The sequence below is a fragment of the Fistularia commersonii genome, chromosome 36, assembly GCF_037954325.1.
Source record: "Fistularia commersonii isolate RoL2024-O1a breed Wild chromosome 36, RoL_Fcom_v1.0, whole genome shotgun sequence".
NCBI classification, from domain to species: domain Eukaryota; kingdom Metazoa; phylum Chordata; class Actinopteri; order Syngnathiformes; family Fistulariidae; genus Fistularia; species Fistularia commersonii.
This window is the reverse complement of record NC_141319.1, coordinates 3,450,333-3,474,788: the sequence shown is the minus strand read 5'-3', so window position 1 is coordinate 3,474,788 and position 24,456 is coordinate 3,450,333. Positions and strand designations below refer to the sequence as shown.

Here is a 24,456-nt window from a genome sequence, read left to right as displayed (position 1 = left end):
CTGTAACGCGTCTGGTTGAAAAAATAAAAAATACAGTAGTCTACCGGGAAAAGCCATTGATCGCTATTTTTATCTTTATTTTGAGGCAAGCTGTGAAAATGACTTTTAACCGCTTGCGACTGAAAACAAGATTGTAAGTAGTGATCTGTGTGAAAAGCACAGCAATGGAAATATTAAATATTAAATATCACCCAAAAAAAAAGTAGTTGCATCTGTTCCAGAGCAAGTCACTGGAGCGTGGAGGAAAAACAACTCCGCTAGATGCACAAAGAGGTGAAGTTATGTTTTTTTTTTTTTCACCACATCAGGTGCACGCGTGTGGAAAGAAGAAAATTTGAACCTTGACTTACAAACGCGTCAAATTTTTCCGATAAACGAGCCGTTGCTCAGTGGATTTTTTTGCTTTGTGATAAGAACCCAGGTCTGAGTTACCAGCCAGTTTGACATCGGCATGGCGACCAGTTGGACGTTAAGATCTTTCCCGACAACACCATAGAAAGGTTTTCTAACAGTAAATAAGAAAATAATCGCTAAGCTGTATAATATATTTTTAATCTACAAATATACATCCAACAGATAAGATGGAGATTATACCAAGAACATACCAATGGACTGGGAAAAAATATGCATCGAATTTAAACTCCTGGAGAGAATTCAAGTGGAAAGCAATTATTAGGATTTTCAGAAAACCAGAAAAGATAGCCAAGATTGGGCCGACACCATGTATTTCTTGCTGGAGGAATTATAGTAAAGATTTTGCCAACCGTATTTTGGCTTTGCCCCAAACTTAGTTTATTTTGGAAGGAGATTTTTTTTGATGCCCATTTTCTAACGGGACTTTCCAAAAAGCCCTGAAACTGCTTTATTAGGAGCAACCTCTGTGCGTAAAGACAGAAAGGATGAAAAATACCTCCTAAACATGTTGTTCACAGCAGCGTTAAAAGCCGTAACTATCAGGCAGTTAAAACCGGATCCCCCTACATACAGGACTGTCTCAGAGAATTAGAATATTGGAATAAAGTTCTTTATCTTCTGTAATGCAATTACAAAAACAAAAATGTCATACATTCTGGATTCATTACAAATCAACTGAAATATTGCAAGCCTTTTATTATTTTAATATTGCTGATTATGGCTTACATCTTAAGAAAACTCAAAAATCCTATCTCAAAATATTAGAATATCATAAAAAAGGATTTTTTTTTTGTTTTAATTGCATTACAGAAGATAAAGAACTTTATCACAATATTCTACTTTTCTGTATAATACATGGATCCAAAAAGTATGGGACATTTAACAGATGGATTTTTTTTTTTTAATTTATTGATCGATCAAGAAATTTACCCGTCATTGATGTCGAGAAAAAAGAAAAAAAAAATTCAGTTGAATTGAGAAAAAAAAAAAAGAGGAAAAATTGAGGGGGAAAAAAAACAGAAAAAATCATGGAAAAACACGAGCGAGGTGTGTGTGTTGTGGATCCAACCACGAAGAGATGGAGAACTTATTAGTGGGAAATTGTTACCGAGGGCAACGGCGGGAATGTCAACGGATGAGCCAGTCAGGGGGCGTTTCGATCATTTCTAAAATAGGAGCGTCTTTCACTCTGTGAAGTTTAACGATAAAGTGTAGCAAAGTGTGGAAGCTAAAAGAAGCAAAACGTCGTAGCATTAAATGCGTAGCGAGTAAGTTAAGCAATCGAGCACCAAATGAAAAACTCGTCCAATCATCACGGCAAACACACCCAAAAACATTTTCTTTTATCAAGTATATTTTTTCCAAATACTATTTTTTTTTAAGCATTTGTTATTTATAAAGTAAGTTTTTCTTATTTATTTTTTTGTTTGTTTTTTCCTGCTTAATGATTATTTATAAGCGGATGTGTGCGACATGTAGTATCTCTACTCTACTGCATGCAACAAAAACAGATTAATAGCGTTTCAGTTCATTTTAATTGGGAATAATTTTATACACAAGCAAATTTAGTTAGTAGCTTGTGGGACGGAAGGAATTCAACTCGTAAGTGAAGGTATTACCGTAGCATTTTCTCTCGTCAGAAAGGGGGCGTCGTACCGTTACCGGCGAACGACTCCCTGTGCGCTGCGGCGAGCCGCCAAAAATCGATTTCTAAGCACTGAAATTTTCAAATTTTCGATCTCGTTTCCTTCTCTGATTGGATGCCTTCGTCCAATGGTGGCCAGAGGCCGACCCCCTCGCCCCACGGCTCCGTCCCGAACTTTTGACCCGGCGTTCCCTGCAAAAAAAAAAAAAAAAAAAAAAAAATCGGGGGCAGAAAATGACCCGTTTTCATTCCCAATGACGCAACATTTTCACCTCCTCCTGGGTTCATTTCGTGCGACGCCACCCGATAGGCGGAAACGTCCGACGGCGGCCCCCGACCGCCGTTTGAGGATCCTTTTGATCCGTCATTCAAGAGTTGAAAGCGAGGGGGGGACCGAAGAAGGGCGGGAGAGCTTACAGATGGCGGTAGCCGGAGAAGAAGAAGAAGATGGAGACGGAAAAAAAAAAAAAAAAGACGGATTTGACAGCGATGTAAAGGACTTGAAAGCGGCGCTGACGAAACTCCGCGGCTTCCAGGAGGAAAAGAAGAAGCAGCTAGCTTTGTACTTTTCGTAGCTGTAATAGTCGCCGCTGGATCCGCGTCTACCTGTCTTTATTTTATTTCTCGACCATCGCGGCCGGTCAACTCCATATCTTAAAAGAAAAAAAAAAGTAAATGTGTCGGAAAGCCCCTCCCGCAAGAAAAGCCCCGGGGCTGATATTGAGCGAACCTCCCCGCTAAGAACCGGCAGCCTTTACAGCATCGGATGGCAAAAAAGTCGAGCGGCTACATCATTAGCGCATAATCTCGGTTCTATCTCAATCGTTTGGATTAAAGTTTTAATCAGGATTTAATCGATGCATTTTCCTGAATTTAAATTTTTTTATGAGCGCAATATTCTTGTAACATCACAATGGGGGCGACCTATCAACGGTTTGGTCACGAGTTGGGGATACAATTTCTTAGGCTAACGGCTAATGCTACAATCTCATTGCTAACATAATCAATGCAGAGATTCCGAATCTCTTACTGCACCCATAATAATAATCTTTCGTTCGTCCCCGTGCCCCGAGACGATCGATTATCCGATCGGACCGAGCACGCTACGCATCAGCATGAGATAGGACGCTAATATTAATTAGCATTAGCAGTGCCCGCTGGGGTGGCCGGCGCGTCCGTCTCTCAGTGAGAAGGTCCCTGGTTCAATTCGCAACATCTGCGAAATTTGACCGCTGCGTTTTAAGCCATCGTGGATGAAAGCATGAAGAGAAAACAGCCAATGAGCAGCGCCGGGGGAGCGGCTCGGGGTTCGGCGTCTGGCTGGACAACACTTCGACAAGCTAGGAGGAGCGCGGGAGTCGAAACGGGAACGTCCGCTTCCGAGGAGGACCGAACTTCGACGTCAGGTGTGAATGAGCAAGTGGACGATTGTGCATCTTTATATGACGTAGGAGTGAAAGAATGGTTGAACGTCAATCTGATGACTGAATGACTGAGTGAAGTGTCGTGTTTTTCTATGAGGAACGAATGGGTGAATGACTGCATGTCTCTATATGACATATGAATAAGTGAATGGCTGTACGTCTATATGACATGTGAATGAGTGAATGTCTATATAAAGAGTGAATGAAAAGCTGCACACCTTTATATGATGTATGAACGAGTGAATGGTCGTGTGTTTCTATGAGGTACGAATGAGTGAATGACTGCATGTCTCTATATGACATATGAATAAGTGAATGTCTATATAATGAGTGAATGAATAGCTCACCTTTATCTGATGTGTGAACGAGTGAATGGTCGTACGTCTCCAAATGATACGAACGAGAGAGCGAACGTCCGTATGACCCGTGAATGAGAGGATGAACGGTTGTGCGAATGAGTGAGTGAACGGCCGAATGTCTCCAAATGAATCATGTGAATAACCCAACGTTTCTGCATGACGGATGAATACATGACAGTTGTACGTCTATGTCACGTGTGAATAAGAGACAACAGACCGCGAGTCTATCTGGCGCGTGAATGAGCGAGTGATCGGTCGCGCGTCGATACGATGAGTCAACCGGAATCGGATATCCTTCCCTGATCCAGGAGGAAAAACGTTGGTGAGCGAGTGAAAGCTCGAATGCAGAGCCTTAGGCGTGGACTTCCGTCCGCCGCCTCTAGATGGCGGTATGAACGTGCGGCTGAAGTCGAGTTTTCCTCGACGTCGACTCACATGAAACGCCGACTCCTTCTCACGTGTTTGGAAAAATTGCGACCCCCCGCCATTAAGATCTCGCGCGTCTTGCTCTCTCGATCCCGAAAAAAAATCCCCCCTCGGACCTTCGCGCCCGCTCAATTATCGAGAGGATAGAAAGGGCTGTCAAACACACTGGGACGGAAAAAAGCTGCGCTCCGCGTTTCCTCGAAGCGACGCGGGACAAACACGAGTCAGACGTAAACACCGCCGCAAGAAAAAGGGGTTTCGGATTAACTTTTGGCCCGTAAATGTAAATCGAGGGAAAACGCTCGAGATGCGGTTTGATTCCCCCGCCCGCTCCGGGCCTCCATCCTCCCCTTTCTCCTCCATCGTCCTAAAAACCTGCGGTGACGGTTCTGGCTCCGGGCGACTTGGCTCGTGCCGGATAAACAACCCCGTTAATAAATGAGTAATAACCTCGTGTCCATTATGCAATTCATCAGGTGTCCGGGACGCTGTAAAATCCAGGTGCCCGTTTTTATCGACATCTGAAAGACCGAGCAAGGGCTGTCCGGTGTGTGTTTTAGTTGAATCCAGCAGCTGATGGTGAACAATATGTGGCAGCAAACAGAGAAAATGTGTGTGTGTGTATATGTGTGCGTGTGTGTGTGTGAAATGGGATTGTTTCGCCTGCCATCATCAATTGCTTCAATTTATAAAATATCTATTTATCTAAAAAAGCCTATATCCCCTGGCCAGTTCGGGACGGGTGCCGGATCCCAAAAAGTTCCACTTTGTAGACTTATAAAAAAAATCTGCTGGCCAAATAATGCTTCCAAAAAAGAAAAGATGATTTATATTACATTTTACACAAAACACTCATTTTTGAGCGATATTTTGAGCGAAAAATATAAAAAAAAAATAGAAGAAATATCTCCAATTTTTGGGCTCAATAGGAGAAATACCTCCTATTTTTTTGGCTAAATGGGAGAAATAAATAAGAGAAATATCTCCAATTTTTTTGCTCAATAGGAGAAATAAATAGGAGAAATATCTCGCATATTTTTGGCTTGATAGGAGAAATAAATAGGAGCAATATCTCTTATTTTTTTGGCTCAATAGGATAAATAAATAGGAGAAATAGCTCCTATTTTTTTTTGCTCAATAGGAGAAATAAATAGGAGAAATATCTCGCATATTTTTGGCTTGATAGGAGAAATAAATAGGAGCAATATCTCTTATTTTTTTGGCTCAATAGGAGAAATAAATAGGAGAAATAAATAGGATAAATATCTCCATTTTTTTTGCTCAATAGGAGAAATAAATAGGAGAAATATTTCGCATATTTTTGGCTTGATAGGAGAAATAAATAGGAGCAATATCTCCTATTTTTTGGCTCAATAGGAGAAATAAAGACATATTTTTGCTCGAAACGTGATGCATGCAAAAATCAGTGTTTTGTGTTATATGTGAAATAAATCATCTTTTCTTTTTGGGAGCATTTTCGGCAAGAGGATTTTTATGAAAACTCCACCAAATGTATGTCACTATATGAAAAGATATATTTTATTGATATAGCAGCAGCGCAACAATGAAAGTATCAATAAATGTGGGTATAAAATTAAATAGAGAGACCATTAAAGGAGAGCAAAAGACATCCACAAATAAATAGAAAGCAATTTGAACAAGAAGAAGAATGAAAAATTAAATTAAAAAAAAGACAACAAGGGTGAGAACAGAAACAGAGCGACAATAACAATTAGAAAAGTAACAGGATGCGAGTGGCGTGACAAGAAGAAGATAAAAAATAGACAAAGGAGTCGAGGTGTGACAAATGTGCATGGTTTTTATGGTTTTACGTCTGTCAAAGTCAAAGTCAGCTTTATTTGCAATTTCTCTGCATGTCGTGGACATACAGAGGACCGGAGAAGACGTTTCTCACGACCCCACGGTGACATGAAATTAACAAAATAATTGTAATAAAAGAGTGCAAATTAATAGTAAAGTGAAGCGTTACATGAAACAGTAAACTATGAGGTATAAAGTATAAAGTGCACGCAAATACAAACTGATATTTGATGACATGAGTGAGTGGCAGCAGAGGTTTTTGTTTTTGGTGTAGAGTTCAGTGCAAAGGTCAAAGGTCTCCATCAACCCGACTGTCTGGATCTTCCGCTTTCACTCCAACTGCCTTCATCTCCTCTCACTACGTCCCGTTTTGCTTTTTTTATCCGGCCCGCCAAACTATTTTCTTCGAATATTTTCGAATAATATTGAATTTGGAAACTCCTTATTTGTTCCTTTTGTTTAATTTTGCAGGGACGACTACATAAAAAAATAATGTCGGTACATTTATATGATCGTGAATGATTTTAAAGTTGAAATAAAACGGCAAAAACATTTCATTTTTAAATTGCAATTTTCATTTTGTCCAATTTACATGATACCTAGTTGGGTCGCATAAAAATGTAATAAATGTGTCCCGCCAGCCAAACTAATGGCCCAACCCTGATCCAAACCTCCTGTTTGCCAGCTCCAATATATTACGTGACCTAACCATCTCGGCCTGGCGTCTCTGACCTTCTCTCCAAAACATCTAACATGTGCCGTCCCTCTGATGGACTCATTCCTGATCCTATCCATCCTGCTCCCTCCCAAAGAGAACCTCTACATCTTCATCTCTGCGACCTCCAGTTCTGCCTCCTGTCTTTCGGTCATTGTCACTGTTTTGTCACTTACGGCATGATTTAATAAGATGGCCGGACCGTTAAAATCATGAACTAGAAGTAACACTCAGTCCAAATTTTTCCTTTGTTTTAGTGCAAAGGTAAACAAGTAAAAAAAAAAATCTATATATGTAATAAATTGTTCCTCTAAAAAATACACGAGGAATTAATATTAAAAATTAATATTAAAAAAGAATTGATGAAATGACACCCTAAGTTTATTGTTGCGTTAAAAGAGAAAATCTTGTCACTGTGGGAAAATTTGCCACTAGAATTTGTTACAAAATGGATTGTTAGCATGTACAGAACTGTCTAAGAAAATCTGAATTTTGTAATAAAGTTCTTTATCTTCTGTAATGCAATTAAAAAAAACAAAATAACTTTTTTATGATATTCTAATATTTTGAGATAGGATTTTTGAGTTTTCTTAAGATGTAAGCCATAATCTTGATAGCCTTAACTTTGACACTTTATATTTTATTGTATTTCTTATTCTCCCTCCTTCCTACTATCATCTATTATTGTTATGTTTACTTGAAACTCTGGCACAAAATTTTCCTTTGGGATAAATAAAGTTGTTCTTATCTTATCTTAATCAGCAATATTAAAATAATAAAAGGCTTGCAATATTTCAGTTGATTTGTAAGGAATCCAGAATGTCTGACATTTTTGTTTTTGTAATTGCATTACAGAAGATAAAGAACTTTATCACAATATTCTTATTTTCTGAGACAGTCCTGTATAAGAGGAGGTATCATGTTTACAAGGCTATTCTGGTTATTATCTGTTTAATTTTGACTTTTTTTTTTGCTATCATTTTTTGGGGTTTTTATATAAATAAGAAAAGAAAAGATGGTTTTAACAATGTAACCAGATGTTTTTTTCACCAAAAAATCATTTTGCTTTCAGATTTTGAAGCGAAAAACACACTGCAAAAATACTCTTCTTTCTCTTCTCTATTGCATCATAATAACAGAGTGACTGTCGACCTGTGAATGGTTGGATGTCTATTTGCGGCGCTGAAAAAATGAATGTTTTATCACATCTTGTGCACGTTGATGAGACCTTGAATCGAACCACATCCGGTTATCATGACGCGTTCACTTGTGACGGCGAAACAACGGCGACGATTAGAAAGACGCCCGATCGTCCTTCGAGAAAGAAATCCGAAATCAGCCGACGTAAGAGATCGTCCAGATGCAGCTCCGTCCATCTTTGGGAAAACTCACTCCCCTCCTTAACCCGTGAATCCCGAATAGACGGAAAAAAAAAAAAAAGTTAAATTGTTTCCAGGTGCCTCGCGGCGTTTTAAAGTGAGATGTTTTCCCGTCGAACGGCGGCTCATGTCTTCTCGTTTCGCTCTCTTTTACCGCCGCGCTGTGGATTACCCCAGGATTATCACTTAAACGTCACATGCTCGGCGCTCTGGCGTCCACACCAGGATCCTGCAGATCATCCGAGATTCCATTCCTGGAGGTTATACAGGACTGTCTCAGAAAATTAGAATATTGTGATAAAGTTCTTTATCTTCTGTAATGCAATTACAAAAACAAAAATGTCATACATTCTGGATTCCTTACAAATCAACTGAAATATTGCAAGGTTTTTATTATTTTAATATTGCTTAGTATTGCTTACATCTTTAGAAAACTCAAAAATCCTATCTCAAAATATTAGAATATCATGAAAAATAATTTTTTGTTTTTTTAATTGCATCACAGAAGATAAAGAACTTTATCACAATATTCTAATTTTCTGAGACAGTCCTGTATAATACATGGATCCAAAAGTATGGAACATTTAACAGATGGATTTTCTTTTTTTAATTTATCAATTGATCAAGATATTTACCTGTCATTAATGTGGAGAAAAATGAAAAAAAAAAAAATTGAGTTGAATTGAGAAAAAAAAAATCAGGAAAAATTGGGGGAAAAAAAACAGAAAAAATCATGGAAAAACACAAGTGAGGTGTGCGTGTTGTGGATCCAACCACAGAGAGATGGAGAACTTATTAGTGGGAAATTGTTGAACGGTTGAACGAAAACTTAAGAATCCTATCTCAAAATATTAGAATATCATGAAAAAGGTTTTTTTTTTTTTTTAATTGCATTACAGAAGATAAAGAACTTTATCACAATAATCCCGTTTTCTGAGACAGTCCTGTAAGTTGCTCAGAGGGATCGGCCTTTATGCGAGACATGGTTGGCGTCCGCCGGCGGGGGGCGCCAAAATCAACACAAGCGGGTTTTTTTGCAGGTGAATCCGGATCAAAAATCTCAAATCTACTATTCCAAGCGCGAGGACCTTCACCCAGAAGATGGAAGACATCCGTTTCTAGCTAGCAGAGTCAGATTCTATCGATGCGCAACCTGAAAACAACCCGGTTGTCTTATGACACTTTTCAGGTAGAGCAGTTCTGCAGAAACGCTCCCCTGTTAGCGAGCGGGAAAAACCTTGGGTCTTCTGCCTCGACCCAGCACTGGAGAAAGTGAGAGACACGGCCAGGAAGGGAAAAATCTGTTTTTTTTGGGGGAGAGATGAGGTTTGAGGGTTGGATAGAACAGGCGCGGATGATCTCTGGCTAATAGCGGTAGCGCTAACCTGCTAGCTTACATCAGGGATATTGATCTCACTCAAATTCTATTCTAAAGTGTGTCGGACGGGTAAAATCATGACATATTAACTATTGATGATGTATCTATTTTTCATTTAACCCCAAAAATATTGTGTCTTTTAGCTTTTCGAGCCGGATTAAACGTATTGAGAATGGCCATAAAGCCAAACTTCAGATTTTTGCCCTGATCGGGATCACTTTGCATATATTTTTTACATATTTTTAAAAATATTTTTACATACCTTTTATTTTGTTTTAATGTATTTCTTCTGATCTTTACTGTTCTCTTTATTTTATTTTTATTGTCCGCCATTTTTATTCTTTATTTATATATAGAGCTCTATTTTGATAGAGCGAAAAGCTGAAATTGCTTTCAACAAAAACCAATTTCCCCCTGGAGGATCGATAAAATATTCTGATTCTGATTTGCACTTCCTGTCCGGTCGGTCATATTAGCGCTAAATCTGACCTTTTTTTTTCTTGCAAAAGCGGAGACCCTGGGAAAAGGCGCGTTTGTACGCAATGGCTGAAAAATATCCATGAATTTTGATTTGTTTCAATTCCACGGCATTAGGAACGCCGCCTTCATCCTCGTAAATATTCGGTAAATGGTTAAGTAGCTTCTATGCTCACGCAAGGTTCAGCGTGCGGGTCGGAGGAGACGGGAATCAAACCGGTCTGTGGGCTGATATTTGGGTCAAAGGTTAAACAAAGCAGAGCCAAAGATTAGGCTGAGATGTTTGACGGGACCTTTTGATTGACAGGCAGGGACGCGTCTCCTTGACAACCTGTGAGGTTGAACGTCAAAATCTCCAGGGTTGAGTTGCTACTTCCGGGATATATAAAAATATAATATAAAAAAATATAATAAAGAAATAATAAAGAAAATAATAAAGAAATCATAATTTAAAATAATAATAATAATAATAATAATAATAAAGAAATATGTATAAAAAAAAGTTTGATTTAAATGTGATTGGAAGTCACGACCGGAAGTCGTGACCTTCAACTAAGACAAGCGGTGTTTAAAAACACGCAACATGCATGTTTTTCCTCCCGCAAGAGGCGTGCGTAAAAAAGGCGACTTGGCACGCACGCACGCAAACAAACACGCAACGACGCGCGGGTCGATTTCACGCCGGATGGCGGATTAAGGCACGAGCCAGTTGGCAAAGAGAGACAACCCCCCCCACCCCCCCCCCCCCACCCACACACACACACACACGTACACACCCACAGATGTCCGCGCGTCGGAGGAAAAACACGCACCCGCCCACGAGCGAGTGATTCACGGCTGGAACCGGCGTCGGTGCGACCGGGGGAAATCACGCGTGGGGCGTTTTTTTTTTTTTTTTCCCCTCCACTCAGTACTTAAGGCGCGTCCCCACGCAACCGCGGCGTTCACGGGGAAGCCTTGCGTGCAGCGCCGGCCGCCACGGGGACACGCACACGCACAGTTGCAGCGCGGGGCGCCGGTGCCAGGCATGGGTAGTGCGCGGGACACGTCCGGATTCGTGCGCGTCTCCTCATAAATCGCGACACTTTGACGAGATTTTGACTTGCGCACCTTCCTTCCTTCCTTTCCTTGCTTCCTTTCCTTGCTTCCTTCCTTCGCCACGCACAGAAGTTTCCACGAACCCCGCGCCGGAAGCTCCGCGGCAGCGATGTGTCCGCGGGCGGCGTGGAAACTCCGGATGCCGCTTCTGATCTCGTCCTTACTCCTCGTCAGCGTCGGGACGGGCTTTCCCGCCAGACACGCCAAGGATGCGCACAAGGTGAGTTGCTTTCTTACAAGAATTCGAAGTCGAATATTTCATGATTAGATTTCAAATCTAAAATTTTCAATGTCAAATATTTAATTGCAAAATTTGAACGACAGGCAGTTGGAAGTTGACTGTTGGACAACTCAAAGTCGAATATCGCTAAATTCAAAGTTGGATCATTTGATGTCAAACCCTGAATGATAACATGTCAAATATCTAAAAAGTCAAAGTCAAATATTTCATGATTAGATTTCAAATCTAAAATTTTCAATGTCAAATATTGAATTCCAAAATTTGAACGTCAGGTAGTTTGAAGTTGACTGTGGGACAATTCAAAGTTGAATATCGCTTAATTTAAAGTTGGATCATTTGATGTCAAACACCGGATTATTAAATGTCAAATATCAAAAAATTCAAAGTAAAATACTTTATGATTAGATTTCAAACCCTACATTTTTGACGTAAATTACTGAATTGCAAAATTTGAATGCCAAGTAGTTGGAAGTTGACTGTTGGACAACTCAAAGTCGAATATCGGTTAATTCAAAGTTGGATCGTTTAATGTCAAGTGCAGAATAATAAAATGCCTAATATCAAATAATTCAAACTCAAATATTGAATTATTGGATTTCATATCTAAAATTTTCAGCGTCAAACATTGAATTGCAAAATTTGTATATCAGTTAGTTGGAAGTTGGCTGTTGGATAACTCAAAGTCGGAAAAACAGTTAAATCGTAGTTGGATCATTTGATGAAAAAAAACGGATTATTAAATGTGAAATATCAAAAAACTCAACGTCAAATATTTCACAATTAGATTTCAAATGCTAAATTTTTGTCGTAAAATACTGAATTTCAAAATTTGAATGTCAGGTAGTTGGAAGTTGACTGCTGAATAATTTAAAGTCTAACATGCAATAATTTGAAGTCAAATGTAAAATGATTCAAAGTCCAACATTGAATGCAAAATGTGTCAAATTGGAAAAAAAAAAGAAGTTGAATATTGAATTGTTCAAAGAATTCATCTCAAACAGTCGAACATCGACTGTTGAATAATTCAAAGTCGAATAGCCATTGATTCGAAGTTGTATTATTAGATGTCGAATACCGCATAATAAACATCAAATATCAAATAATCAAATAGTCAAATATTGAATGATTAGATTTCAACGTCAAATATTGATTTGCAAAAAATATCAACCAGAAAAAATTCAAAGTCTAATATGAAGTCGAATTTTAAAATGATAAGACGTCAAAATAAAAACAATAAATTGACAACATATATTGAATTACTCAAAGAATGAATGTCCAATAGTTCAACTTTGACTTTTGAAATTCCAAAGTCATTTTGATAATTTGAAGTCAAACGTTGCATAACTCAAAGTCGAATATGGAAAATGTCAAATTCATATATTGAATAGTTTGAAGTGGAACATGGAATGGATGTCAGATTGTTTCACGCCAGTTGCTGAATGATTAAAAGTTAATTATCAGTTCATTCAAAGTCGAATCATTTGACGTCAAGTATCAAATAATAGAATGTCAAATATCAAAGTTGAATATTGAATTATTAGATGTCAAAATAAAAAAATGCAACATCAAATATTGAAGGTAGTTTGAAGTTGACTGTTGAAGAAATCAAAGTTGAACGTGAAATAATTTGAAGTGAGAAATCGAATGATTCAAAGTTGAATTTCTAATTATTAGACGTCAAAATAACAAAAATTGCCACCAAATATTGAATTACTCAAAGAATGAATGCTAAACAGTTTGACGTCGACTGTGGAATAATTCAAAGTTGAACAACAAATTTAAAGTCAAATGTAAAATTATTCAAAATCCAGTATTGAATGATATCAAACTGAAAAAAAATTTTCATCGAATATCGAATCGCTCAAAGAATGAATGCCAAATAGTTGGATAATTCAAGAATAAATATCGGATAGTTCAAAGTTGATTATAATTAAATTTGACGTCAAATAATTTGCCGTCAAATATCAAATAATTCAACGTCCAATATGGAAAATTTCAAAGGGAAATATTGAATTTAAATAACTCAAAATCAAACGTAGAATGATTCGAAGTCAAATAGCAAATGATTCCAAGTAGAAAATTGAAAAATTGGGTGTCGAATTTAAAACATTTCAACGTCAACAACCGAACTGCTTAATTTTGAGTGTCAGATGTCGACTTGAATAATTCAGAGTCAGATATTGAATAATTAGTTGTCAAATATCAAGTAACTCAAATTCGAATATTAAATGGTTAAATATAAAAAATTTCGACATGAAATACTGAACTTCTCGAAAATTGAACGCCGAATAGTTCAACACTGACTGCTAAAATTCAAAGTCGAATGTTGAATAATTTGAAGTCAAACATCGCATAATAATTAAACATCGATGTTTAATATTGAATATTTCCAAGTCAAAGATTGAGTAAAGTCGACTGTTAAATAGTGCAATATCAAAAATTCAATTCAAAATCGAAATTTAATAATTCAAAGTGGAATCTCAAATATCAAATATTAAGAATTGCTCAAATTGACTGTGGAATAATTAAACGTTGAAAAGCCAATGATTCAAGGTGAATATTGGCTAGTTTAAATCTGAATATCAGATAATTCGAAGACCAATATCGAATGAATCGACATCAATTATTGAATGATTAGGCGTCAAATATCCAATAATCAGAAGTTGAATATTGAATAATTCAATGTTGAACAGAGCATAGCCCGACATGGAACATCAAATTTCGAAGTCCGATATTGAATTACTTGATGCGGAATTTCAAATAGCTCGGAGTTGAATGTGGAATAGAGTTTTTGAAGTCAAATACGGAATAGTTTGATGTCGCGCGCTGACAAATTCAAAGTCGTAAATCTCAATCAATATTACATCAATATTAAACACCGAATATCGAATAGCTTGATTTGAAGTCAAATATTGGATATTTGGTAGTTTCATGTTGAACAGCCCCTTGTGGAATATTGAATTATTCCACGTAGGATATCGAACGGCGGGAAGTGGAATATCGAATAATTTGATATAGAATAGTTTAACGTTGACACGAGTAGACCGACGGCGAACACGGAATCGAATTTTGTATAACTGGAAGTCAAAACGTCGAATAATTCAACGTCAAATACGGAATCGGTCAACGTCGAACAGTTCGAATATGGTTTGATGCCACTCATGCGACCGGACTGGACTAAACATCTTCACGTTTCCGTAAATAATGGGATGCAAATATGCTTTAACACCAAAACCTTCCGTGGCGCCGTTTATTCCTTTTCCCCGGATATAAAAACAATATTAATGACATTGCGGACGACGTCTCGGTGGCCCCCCATTGTTCATCTCCCCCGTGACACAATATTCCTCACACACAACCAACCGTGTGGCATCCAGTGGAATGTTTGCGCTCCACACGGACAATATTTGGATCAAAGTGTGTGTGTGTGTGTGTGTGTGTGTTCCCCAATCCCTCCCCTTCTTGTTTGGCCTCCCACGGTTTTCCTGTTTGCCCCCTCCTGATCTCATTGTGTATTTGATGTTGAAATGAGAGGAAATGAAGGACGGGGACACGGACGGTCGCACCTTCTGGAGTTTACCCTCCTTCGGGAGGAAGGTAAACTCCGGGTGAACGAGATTCACACGTCATGGCGTTCAGGTGCCCGAGCGTCCGCTTGTTTTTTTTTTTTAAACTGTAACTTCCTGTTTTGGCTCTTCCACCCCCGCCATCCTCACATCCATGGCGGAGCATTCATTACATTATTACATTACATTACATTGCATTTGGCAGACGCTTTTATCCAAAGCGACTTACAATAGAGGACATAGGGACTGCAAATACACTTGCAAATACACAATGCACAGGAAATATAGAGAACAGTAAGCTTGGGTTAGTGAGGGTTTTTTTTTTTTTTTTTTTTGGACAGAGACACACACACACACACACACCGCATAGCCTAACTTGCTGCCAACCTGATCTGGGGCATCAGCGCATTCAAGTATTAAGTTTACCTTGTCTCAACCCCACCGCCTCCCTCCCTCTTGCAGAGCATTTTGTTTTCCTCCCCGTCCCCCCCCCCCGTCCCCGCCTTTTCGGCGAAAGATGGCGATCAAAGGGCGGCCGGAGTTTATTGGTGTTGGTTAATGGTTCGGAAACAGCCGGGCGGCCTTTTGATAGCTCCGCGTTCAGCCGTTCGATCTGAATGTCAGCTGGACACAGACGGGAAGGTTTCCTTGTAAAAGAACCCGTCTTTTGCTCAGGTGATGGTCTCACACACACACACACACACACACACACACACCACATGCCATCAGCCGGCGGGCCTTTGATCAGAACAGCGGGAAAAGGACAGCGGGATTAGAGGGAGCACGGCAGAAGACGAGAGGAGGAGGAGGAGTGGGTGCACGTTGTGAAACAACACAAGATCCAGATGTGGAATAAGATGAGATGAGGAGGGTGTGTTGAAGCTCGACCCCCCCCCCCCTTTCCTGGACTGAGTGTGTGTGTGTGTGTGTGTGTGAGTCCAGGTATCGGGGCACGTGCATGCATAGGAAATGTGTGTGTGTGTGCGAGTGTTTTGACTCCGGGGCAGATCGGATGCTGATTACAGACGAGGAGAAAACAGAACAATGGAATCCAGCGAGCGTCTTCTAATTATAGAAATAAATAAGGAAAGAAAAACAATGTCCAAATTAAACGGTTAGACTGCGATGAAATGATCTTTTACATTACGCAAGAGGGAGCGCGCGGCGGCCGGGCGTCGAAGCACGCGAGACGAGGAATTAAAAATCCGAACCCGGGATGAATTCATTGTTCCCGGCGGCGTTGAGTTGATTTGAAAACCCGCCGCTCAGATACTTCAGGAGACAGTCGTGGGCGGGAAGCTGCGACCGCCGCCTTCGCTAAACCGACCGACCGACAGACCGACCGCCGAACCCATCGGTCATTAAGAAAAGAAAATTCCTCTCCCACGTGCCCCCCCGCACACCCCTCCGTCACTGGCTGACTTTGTCCGTGCCCGCTCAGACATGTGGTCTGAAAACGGCTCCCGGGAGAATCCGGATTTAGTCTCGATAAAACGTATTTTGAAACCGAAAGACACCAGAATGTCACCGTATTCCAAATACATACCGATCTCCCAGCAGGACCGTCGTTAACCGCGACGATCATCGCACACTTAAGATTATCGCTATCGTTATCGTGGGTTTCAGGGTCGGTTTAAAATGAGTGGTGGTCTTGTGGCCGCGGCGTGCCAGGCTAACGCACACGCGCGCACCGGCACTGGGGTCCCATGCCTCCCAGGCCCTCTCATCTCCCGGGCCCTCTCATTAAGGCTAAAAAGAGGATCTCTCTGGCACAGGCTCTTCTTTGTCCAAGGCCTAGATGCCATGACTGGAGAGGGGGGAAAAAAAAAAAGAAGAGGAAGTGAAATGACTGAAGGGCCGGTCGGTAAGTTGGCTGGTCGGTTGGTCGGTTGGTCGGTCGGACACCTTTTGGAATTCCAGCTGCGATGCTCAAGATGCTTCCAGGATTGGAAATAGATCGCTAATTGGTTTCAATGTCATTGTTAAGCCACCACACACGCACATGCAAGTGTATGTAAAGCAGCTTTTTCTCAATCTAGCCATTTTCCAAGGTGACGTTTGGATGTTTGTGGGCGGCGCGGATTAAAACCGAGAGGGATCTCCGGTGCGTTTGTGTTCGCCAGGCCCACGCAGGTCACGGCGGCGGAGCCCGGGATGACCGCGACGCGCTGGAGCAGCAGAACCAGGTGCAGAGCATGCTGCCCGAGACCCACGGCGGACAGAGGAAGTGGCCCCACCCTCAGCATCGCTCGCCGGGCGTTCTTCCGCAGCCGGAGCCGGAGGAGGAGACCAAACCCTTCATTCTGGATTTCAAGGACCTCCCGGACCTGACCAACGCAGACATCGACTCACAGAACCCCAACATACAGGTGAGAACCGGGCTGACGTTTTAACCGTTTTTTTAAAATTCGTCATCAATGATACATTGCCGCTTTCAGGAGGCCAGGATGATCGATTAGCACCTAAAAAGTGCTATTTGTTTTCCACTTTGGGAGCTAATGCTAATGCTAATGCTAATGCTGATGGAATGCCTTTTGAGCGCTGTCGCTGTCTGCCCCCCCCCCCCCCCCCCGCACTGATCAATAATCAAAAACATCGATCAATAATTGAACTATAAACTGATACCAGATATCAGCACGGCCTTGTTTCTGAGAGGGGATTTTATCCAAATATTACATTTTTTTTTTCATCTGCAGCACCAATGACGTAAACTGGTCCATGGCGATTTAGATGTATTCAACTTAAAAACGTTATTTGAATTAAAGGCAAACTTTAAGGATTTCAATCATATAAAAACATTCATATATTCATTATCTATCATTCAGCAATTCAACTCCCAAAAACTGCAGAAATATTCTTCCTCTCCCCACTGCCCGGTCATTGCATCGTCTGCTCGAGGGACGGTGGTTCTCATGCTGATTTCCTCGTGACGGCGGCCTGATGAGAACGGCAGTCTTCTCTAAAATGTACAATATTCGAACAAGATGCAAAATACCTCTGCAAAAACATATTCGGAGTTATGCAATGCTGGGCGTGTTGAAAAGTTGCTCGGAAGTCCAGAGTCCTAACGCCACTTTAAGATCAACAGAATAAAGAAATTGAACATTTTCGGCCTCGTAAGCATCAATACAGGACGTGAAGGTAATTCTCTGACGGGCAGGTTGAAGCTCAGCAAGGAAGCGGGAGAACAATGTGGGCGAGTAACATAAGCCAACGGACCAACCCAAGCTACAAGCAGGCAGAAAGGGTGGCAGCGCACCGATACGGCCGGAGAGCTGCGGTATCCGACCCTTCGTTGGATGGACCCAAGATAGACCGATACATAGACGTTTGCACTCTTTTTGGCTGCAGGGCCGCTTTTACTTTTTCAAACTGAGCAGCAGATCGGACCTTCGGGAGTCGGGATACATTATTATCTAACGTAACCTGACATCTATTTCTATCGCCTTGCTTTTTAGTTCAGATTTGGCCTTTTATTTTAATCAGCGCATCAAAATCCAGTGGTAGTTTTAAAGGTGTTCATTAGCATTGCATTCGGGTTCCTCACGACGGCCGCTCTCGAAGAAAAAGACCCGGGTAACACCGGCGTCTTCCTACCTGCCGTTGGAGGGTTTGGGTGCTTCGTCTCGTTCGGGAAGGCTCACCCGGTTTGATGCGGTTGAAATTTTTCTTCGGGGCGAAGCTGTGATTCCCCGCTGACATTCTTCATCACCAACTGAAAGAGGACACGAAACCAGCTGAGGTCAAACCTTTAGCCATCGGAGAGTCCACCGCAGAGACCTCGGTGCTGCTCTCGAGTCCAGCAGGTCACCGCATTCCCTCGATTGTCAAAGGGCTTCTCTCAGCGTCGCTGGTGTTGGGAAATGATCTGCTTGTCATTTGTTTTGCTGATCTACTCATTCAAGGCTAATGGATATGTTGCTTTTGTGCTAACAGCAAGAAAGTGAGTGCGAGTTGACCGCTTACCTCGCAGCTCTTTCTTCCAATGGCAAGTAGCTAGCAGAGTTAGCATGCCAAAGGTGGCACTCCCCCCCCCCCCGTTTGACAAAGGTAGCCCTGGACTCTTTAGTCCTCTAAGAATGCTCCTTGTTAAAAAAACCCGATCGCCCATTGATTTGCCCAGTTTGTTTGTCCGCCCGTTTTGTCGAATAGGGCGACGCCCATCAGAGGTCAGGTCACGGAAAGAAGAGGGACTTGACATTCACAACAGTCCCGGTATCTTTATGCTGCGCCATCTGGTGGTGATTGAGTCTCTTTTGGGGCCGTGGTCGACTTGAGCCCCAGCGGGCCGGGGAAAACAACGGTGCGGACCTTAGTTTGCCCGCTTCTGGTCTCGTGGCTTCGGAGATGACTCATAGAAGTAACCGGAGCTAGTTTGGCATAATAAATGCTCATCTGTGCGACGTGACGGGGCGGTTTGGTTGACTAGATGCTCACGCTCACGTCTGACTGGCTCACGGATGAACTCCTCCGAAGGAGATTTGCGTCGGTGAGAAAAACCCTCGTAACTCAACCGTAAAAGCTGCGCGGTACGAAGGTTAATTTTTAGCAGACCGGATTTTTTTAGGCAAAGAGACTTTTCTAGAACTCGGTACCACCGATGGCAAACTGCAGATTTTTGTCTTCGACTAAAACGGACCGCTTTTGCCGTCCGTACAGGTAACCATCGAGGTGGTGGACGACTCCCAGATGGAGGTCGAAATGGATCTGGCCAAGAGGCAAGACTGGCCGCCGTCCTCCTCGGCGCCCTCCTCCACCGTGGACTGGATCGGAGGAAAGAAGCTCTTCTGGCCCCTCTTCTGGAGTTACACCGACTCGGACTCCGGCGAGGACGGCAACGGGCGGTTGGGCGCGGAGGAGACGGCCGAGGAAGAGGAGGAGGAAGACTACTCTGTGGATTACGGTAGCGAGGAGCCTTTGCCCAGCGGAGTGGGAGGAGACTGGGACAGTCGCTGGAACGAAGGCTGGGATCCGGTGCCCATCTACTATGGTAGGCTTTGCCGAACGTCACGCCGCCCCGTCCGAAAACGCCATCCGTATTTGCGCGGAATTTTACCGAGACGGCGACGAGAAATGCCATTCTGAAACAGACCCGGCGGGAAGGGAAGGGAGAGCGAGAGAAGAGGCGAGGGAGAAGCTGCATGACAAACCGTCAGAGGGAACCAAACAATGCCGGCATGCGAGGCGGCGTGAGCACTCGACCATCAGAACATTTGCAAGCTCCGGTCACTTTGAAGTGAACGCTGGTCGTGCTGGTCATGGAAGCCTGCCTTTTGAAGATGGGTCTGATGCGCTCGCTAATGGCAGCGTGAGGCCAGCGCTATTTTCTGGGACAAAACAGCCCTGGGCTTGTGGACAATTAGAGGGCAGATTGGGAACACAGACAGGCAGGGGCCATTTCGCCGGCCCTTTCATCCTTTCCTGGGACCCCATGGGCCCCCCCCGAGAGCCTGGTGGCCCTCGCTGCCCTTTGCGGCTTGGCCTTTTGAGCCCGTTCAAGAATGTCAGGGGGTGGGCTTTCAGGGTTCTGCATAACTTTTACAGCTCTCTTTCACCTCTTAATTTTGCCCTTCTCTGAAGGGAAAACACTGTGCCTTTTAAGACCGGATTCTGTGATCGAGCCAGTAAATAATGAGAGGGCAAAAATGAAGGTGCGCGTGTTTAGGGGGTAAAGAAAAAAGGAAAAGAAAAAAGGGGGGGTGGGGGGTGGAGGAGAGAGAGAGTAGTGGGCGTGAGCAGCCTTGAGAGTTCATTCTTTTCTTTTCCCATGAATGCAACATAGGCGCCACTTGTCAATCTGAACCCGCTTGGCCTGGATCTCGCTTGAGTTTCGCAGCATCATTTCATAATTCGCCACCGGACGTCTAAAAGGGACAACCCCGGAAAAAGGCACCGTGGCTCGCCGGCCGCTTTTGAAGACGCGGCGAGCGTAAATCAATCACGTCTTCCGTGGATTCTTCTGTAATTAAGACTCCCCTGAGAGATCATTCCTGTACGGCCACATCGGGCGCTGGCAACGCCCTCAAAGTAAAATTGGGCGATTCCTCCGAGCTGGTATGTCTGCGCCCGCCCAGCCTTTAATCAACAAGAACTAGTTTGAAGTGTTATTAACACTACAGGGGAACGCAATGCAGAGGCAGGCGGCCACAGCGCAGCCTCTCGCTCGCTCTCTAATTTTAGTGAAGCCGTTTTAAAAATACACGGGCTTGCGTGGGAAATGTTATACCACAAGAATATGGTCATTTACGTGAAATTAGACTGTCTGGGTACTGTGAAAGCTTATTCTGGGCCCGTGAGAGCTGCACTCTGGCACCGCAAAAAGATTTCCCACGGGCTGGCAGGATTCCACCCTTATGTTTATACGCCAATCAGCCACAACAGTATGTCCACTGGCAGGTGATGCGGATAACTCCGATTATCTGGTCACATGGGATCTGTCAGGGGGGTGGGATGTGCTTGGTGTCAAGTGAACATTCCGTCCTGGAAGCGGGGAGAAAGGGCCGGCGCGATGATAAAGGTCGGGTCGGAGGAGCATCTCCGTCCGCGGGTCGAGGGGGCGGGTGTTCCCGGTCTGAAAGTCAGTTCGGGGCGGCCGTGGCAACGTATGCCAAGGGCACGTGAGCGTCATGACCGGACCGCGGAGCAACGAGATGGCTCACATGTAGCACCAAAAAGGCACCAATCCGATGCTTTCGTCAACGTACGGCGACGGTAAACCGCGCAACTGAACGCGGCCTCTTTCAGCAAACTCGTCCACTCGGCCGAACTGGGGAAAAAGGTTCAGGAGTGGTTTTGAGGTCTCGGTCCAACAGAGAGTCTGTGGAAAGTGCTGAGCAAACAAGTCATATCCACGGAGGCCCTGAACCTCACAACTTACAGAACTTAAGGGATCTACTGCTAATGTCCCGGTGCCAGATACCACAGCGCACCTTCAGAGGTCTAATGGAGTTCATGTCCCGTTGGGTCAGAGCTGTTTCTACAGCACAAGACTTTCGCAATATCACACAGAATGTTTTGGTTGATCGGTACACTCGCAATCAATCTCAAAAAGCTAGCGTGTCGAAAAAAAAACACGACATTTTCTTCTTTGTACTTCTGACAACATGACCGTTTCAACGCAGTTCCGGGTCAAAGCCGAGGTTGAGGATTTTTTTTTATCGTATTTGTTTTTCGATGCTCCTGCAGAGAAGGAGACAGAGAAGTGGACTCCCTGGTCTCCCTGCTCCGTCACATGTGGTAACGGAGAAAAGAAGAGAACCAAGTCCTGCGGCTACTCCTGCACTCTGACCGAAGCCTCGAGGTGTGACCTGGAGCCTTGTCCTGGTGAGATTTGAAAAAAAAAAAAAAAAAAGGAAATTCCAAACCTCGGCTCAAGAGCCAAGATATTTTCATGCCTCGAGGAATTCGTTTCGTCGGGTTTTTTTTAACCGCTTCCCTCTCCGCAGGTGAGGTCAACGCTGTGGCCGAAGCGTTCCCCTTTGAGATGGAGAACGGCACGGAACCATTCGGGACAGGTGAGGTTCATCAATACCGCAAACATTTCATACCGCTCCTCGACTATCTACCTCGTACTCGTAAGGCCCGGCGGTTGATAAGACGACACTATGATTGCCCATTGCGTACGATACGACGACGTCAGACTGCCTGGATTAGCAATTAGCGATTCCATGTATGCTTATTTGGCCTTTGTACTGTATGAATAATCCAAATTTACGCGGTGTCACTGTGGTCTTTCCGACAGACGTGGACAGTTGCGAGAAGTGGCTCAACTGTAAGAGCGACTTCCTGCAGAGCTACCTGCGCCAGGTACTGTCCGAGCTGCCCAGCTGCCCCTGCTCCTACCCGTCGGAGGCGTCGTACGCCGTGGTCAGCGTGTACGACGACACCCACGGCCGGCACTTCCGCTGGCGCGACGCTAGCGGCTCCAAGGAGCACCTGGACATCTACAAGCCTTCGGCGTGCAACTGCATCCGCTCGGTTCTCTCCGGCGACGCGTCCACCTTGGCGGCGCAGCACTGTTGCTACGACGACCACGGTCGGCTGATCACGCGGGGTAAAGGCGCCGGCATGCCAAACCTGATCAGCAACGAGTTCTCGCCCGAGCTGCACTTCAAGGTGGACGTGCTGCCTTGGATCCTGTGCAAGGGCGACTGGAGTCGCTTCCACGCCGTGCGTCCGCCCAATAACGGGCTGAGCTGCACCGCGAACCCCCATGAAGACATATTCATGAACGAACTGGAGGAGGCCAGGGAGTACTGAGGGACGGTTGCCAAAACTATCACGTCCAACAGAAATCCCGAGGTACAATCCCAATTCGGGAGGAGACCATAAAACTCGTGTTATACCCCGTCTCAAGCATGCATCGGCCACTTATGATTTTGCAAAAGCGACTCAGAGGCGACGCGGCTGACTCAGATTAGGACATAGCTGGAATCGAGCGAGCGGAATTTCAAGAATGGTTAAAAAAAATGGTTCCTCCATTGCTTTCCATGCAGCTACACGTCTGGAATGATAACGACAACAAGCTCTTACTCTTTAAAGTCAGCGTTCGCTAAACACTCCGTCTCCCTGGCGACTGATCCGATGGGCTCGCGGAAAAAATCTCCGCTTGACGAAAAAAAAAAAAAAAAGCACACAAAACTATCGTGCTTCTTTTACAGGAGTTTGGCCAAGTCAACAAAGACGACAGTTTCCCAAAACGATGCTGCTACAGTTTCTCTTCAGGTGTTAAATAAGCGTGGAACGAGCAGAAAGTACGCGAGTGAATCCAGAAGATGCCACATAAAGTCCGAGCGATGTGTAGCTCCACTAGCTAAAACAAACAAATAGCGTGAATCGGGATTGCGAAAGAATCTAAAAAGGCTTTGAGACGCCGATATCGACGGGCTAAAATGTAGCTTTTGGTCAGTAACAGTACAACCGCATCTACATCAGTTTCCGATATTTTGTCACTTCCTCATACTTCTTACAGCCTGGCAAATATCTAATCTGGGTGCCAAAGAGTTCAAAACCCAACCGTCGGTTCCTGTGAGACGCATCCTCAGTCTCTGCATGTAGGAAATAATAAGCTGTATAGCGAGCAGACTCGCTTGTACTTTTCTCTCTACAATATTCTCAGGGGGACTAACTGACCGTGATCTTTTGTTTTGTTTTTCTTTTTTTTTTTTCTTTTTTTTTTCCTAAACAGTGAAGCGCTATTGGACTTGACCCAAAGTGTACTGGGGTAACGATACGTCGGTAGGCATCGGGTTTTACTATCGGACGGGAATCATGAACAGGTAATGCTTTTGCGCAGTATTAGAGCAGTAAAAAAAAAAAAAACAGAGACGAACCTTCGAAATGATACAGTGTGTGATTTTCATTGCTGGCGGAACTTTGGATTTTACGGTAAGTAAAGGTGATTGGATAGAGAGGACATTCCCATTCGAAGAAACGGCTCGGACCATTTGCTGACACGATGCGCAGGCAGCGTTTGGTGTCGCCCAATGTCGGTACGTTTTAACAGAAAACACG

General features: G+C 43.2%; 1 protein-coding gene across 1 annotated transcript; it reads left to right on the top strand.

Moving 5' to 3' along the window:
• The first annotated feature begins 10,866 nt into the window (after positions 1-10,866).
• Positions 10,867-23,505, top strand: ism2b (isthmin 2b). The gene is made up of 6 exons (XM_086143368.1): positions 10,867-11,356; positions 17,067-17,312; positions 19,603-19,933; positions 22,129-22,266; positions 22,389-22,457; positions 22,685-23,505. The coding sequence occupies exons 1-6, from the start codon at positions 11,246-11,248 to the stop codon at positions 23,200-23,202; spliced, it is 1,413 nt and encodes a 470-aa protein (XP_085999494.1). The 5' UTR covers positions 10,867-11,245; the 3' UTR covers positions 23,203-23,505.
• Positions 23,506-24,456: the final 951 nt, after the last annotated feature.

Bases quoted from the DNA above. Each gene is read 5' to 3' on its own strand.
- ism2b (XM_086143368.1), top strand. From the start codon at position 11,246: ATGTGTCCGCGGGCGGCGTGGAAACTCCGGATGCCGCTTCTGATCTCG. The intron at 11,357-17,066 runs GTGAGTTGCTTT...TGTGTTCGCCAG, and splicing joins ACGCCAAGGATGCGCACAAG to GCCCACGCAGGTCACGGCGG. The intron at 19,934-22,128 runs GTAGGCTTTGCC...ATGCTCCTGCAG, and splicing joins TCCGGTGCCCATCTACTATG to AGAAGGAGACAGAGAAGTGG.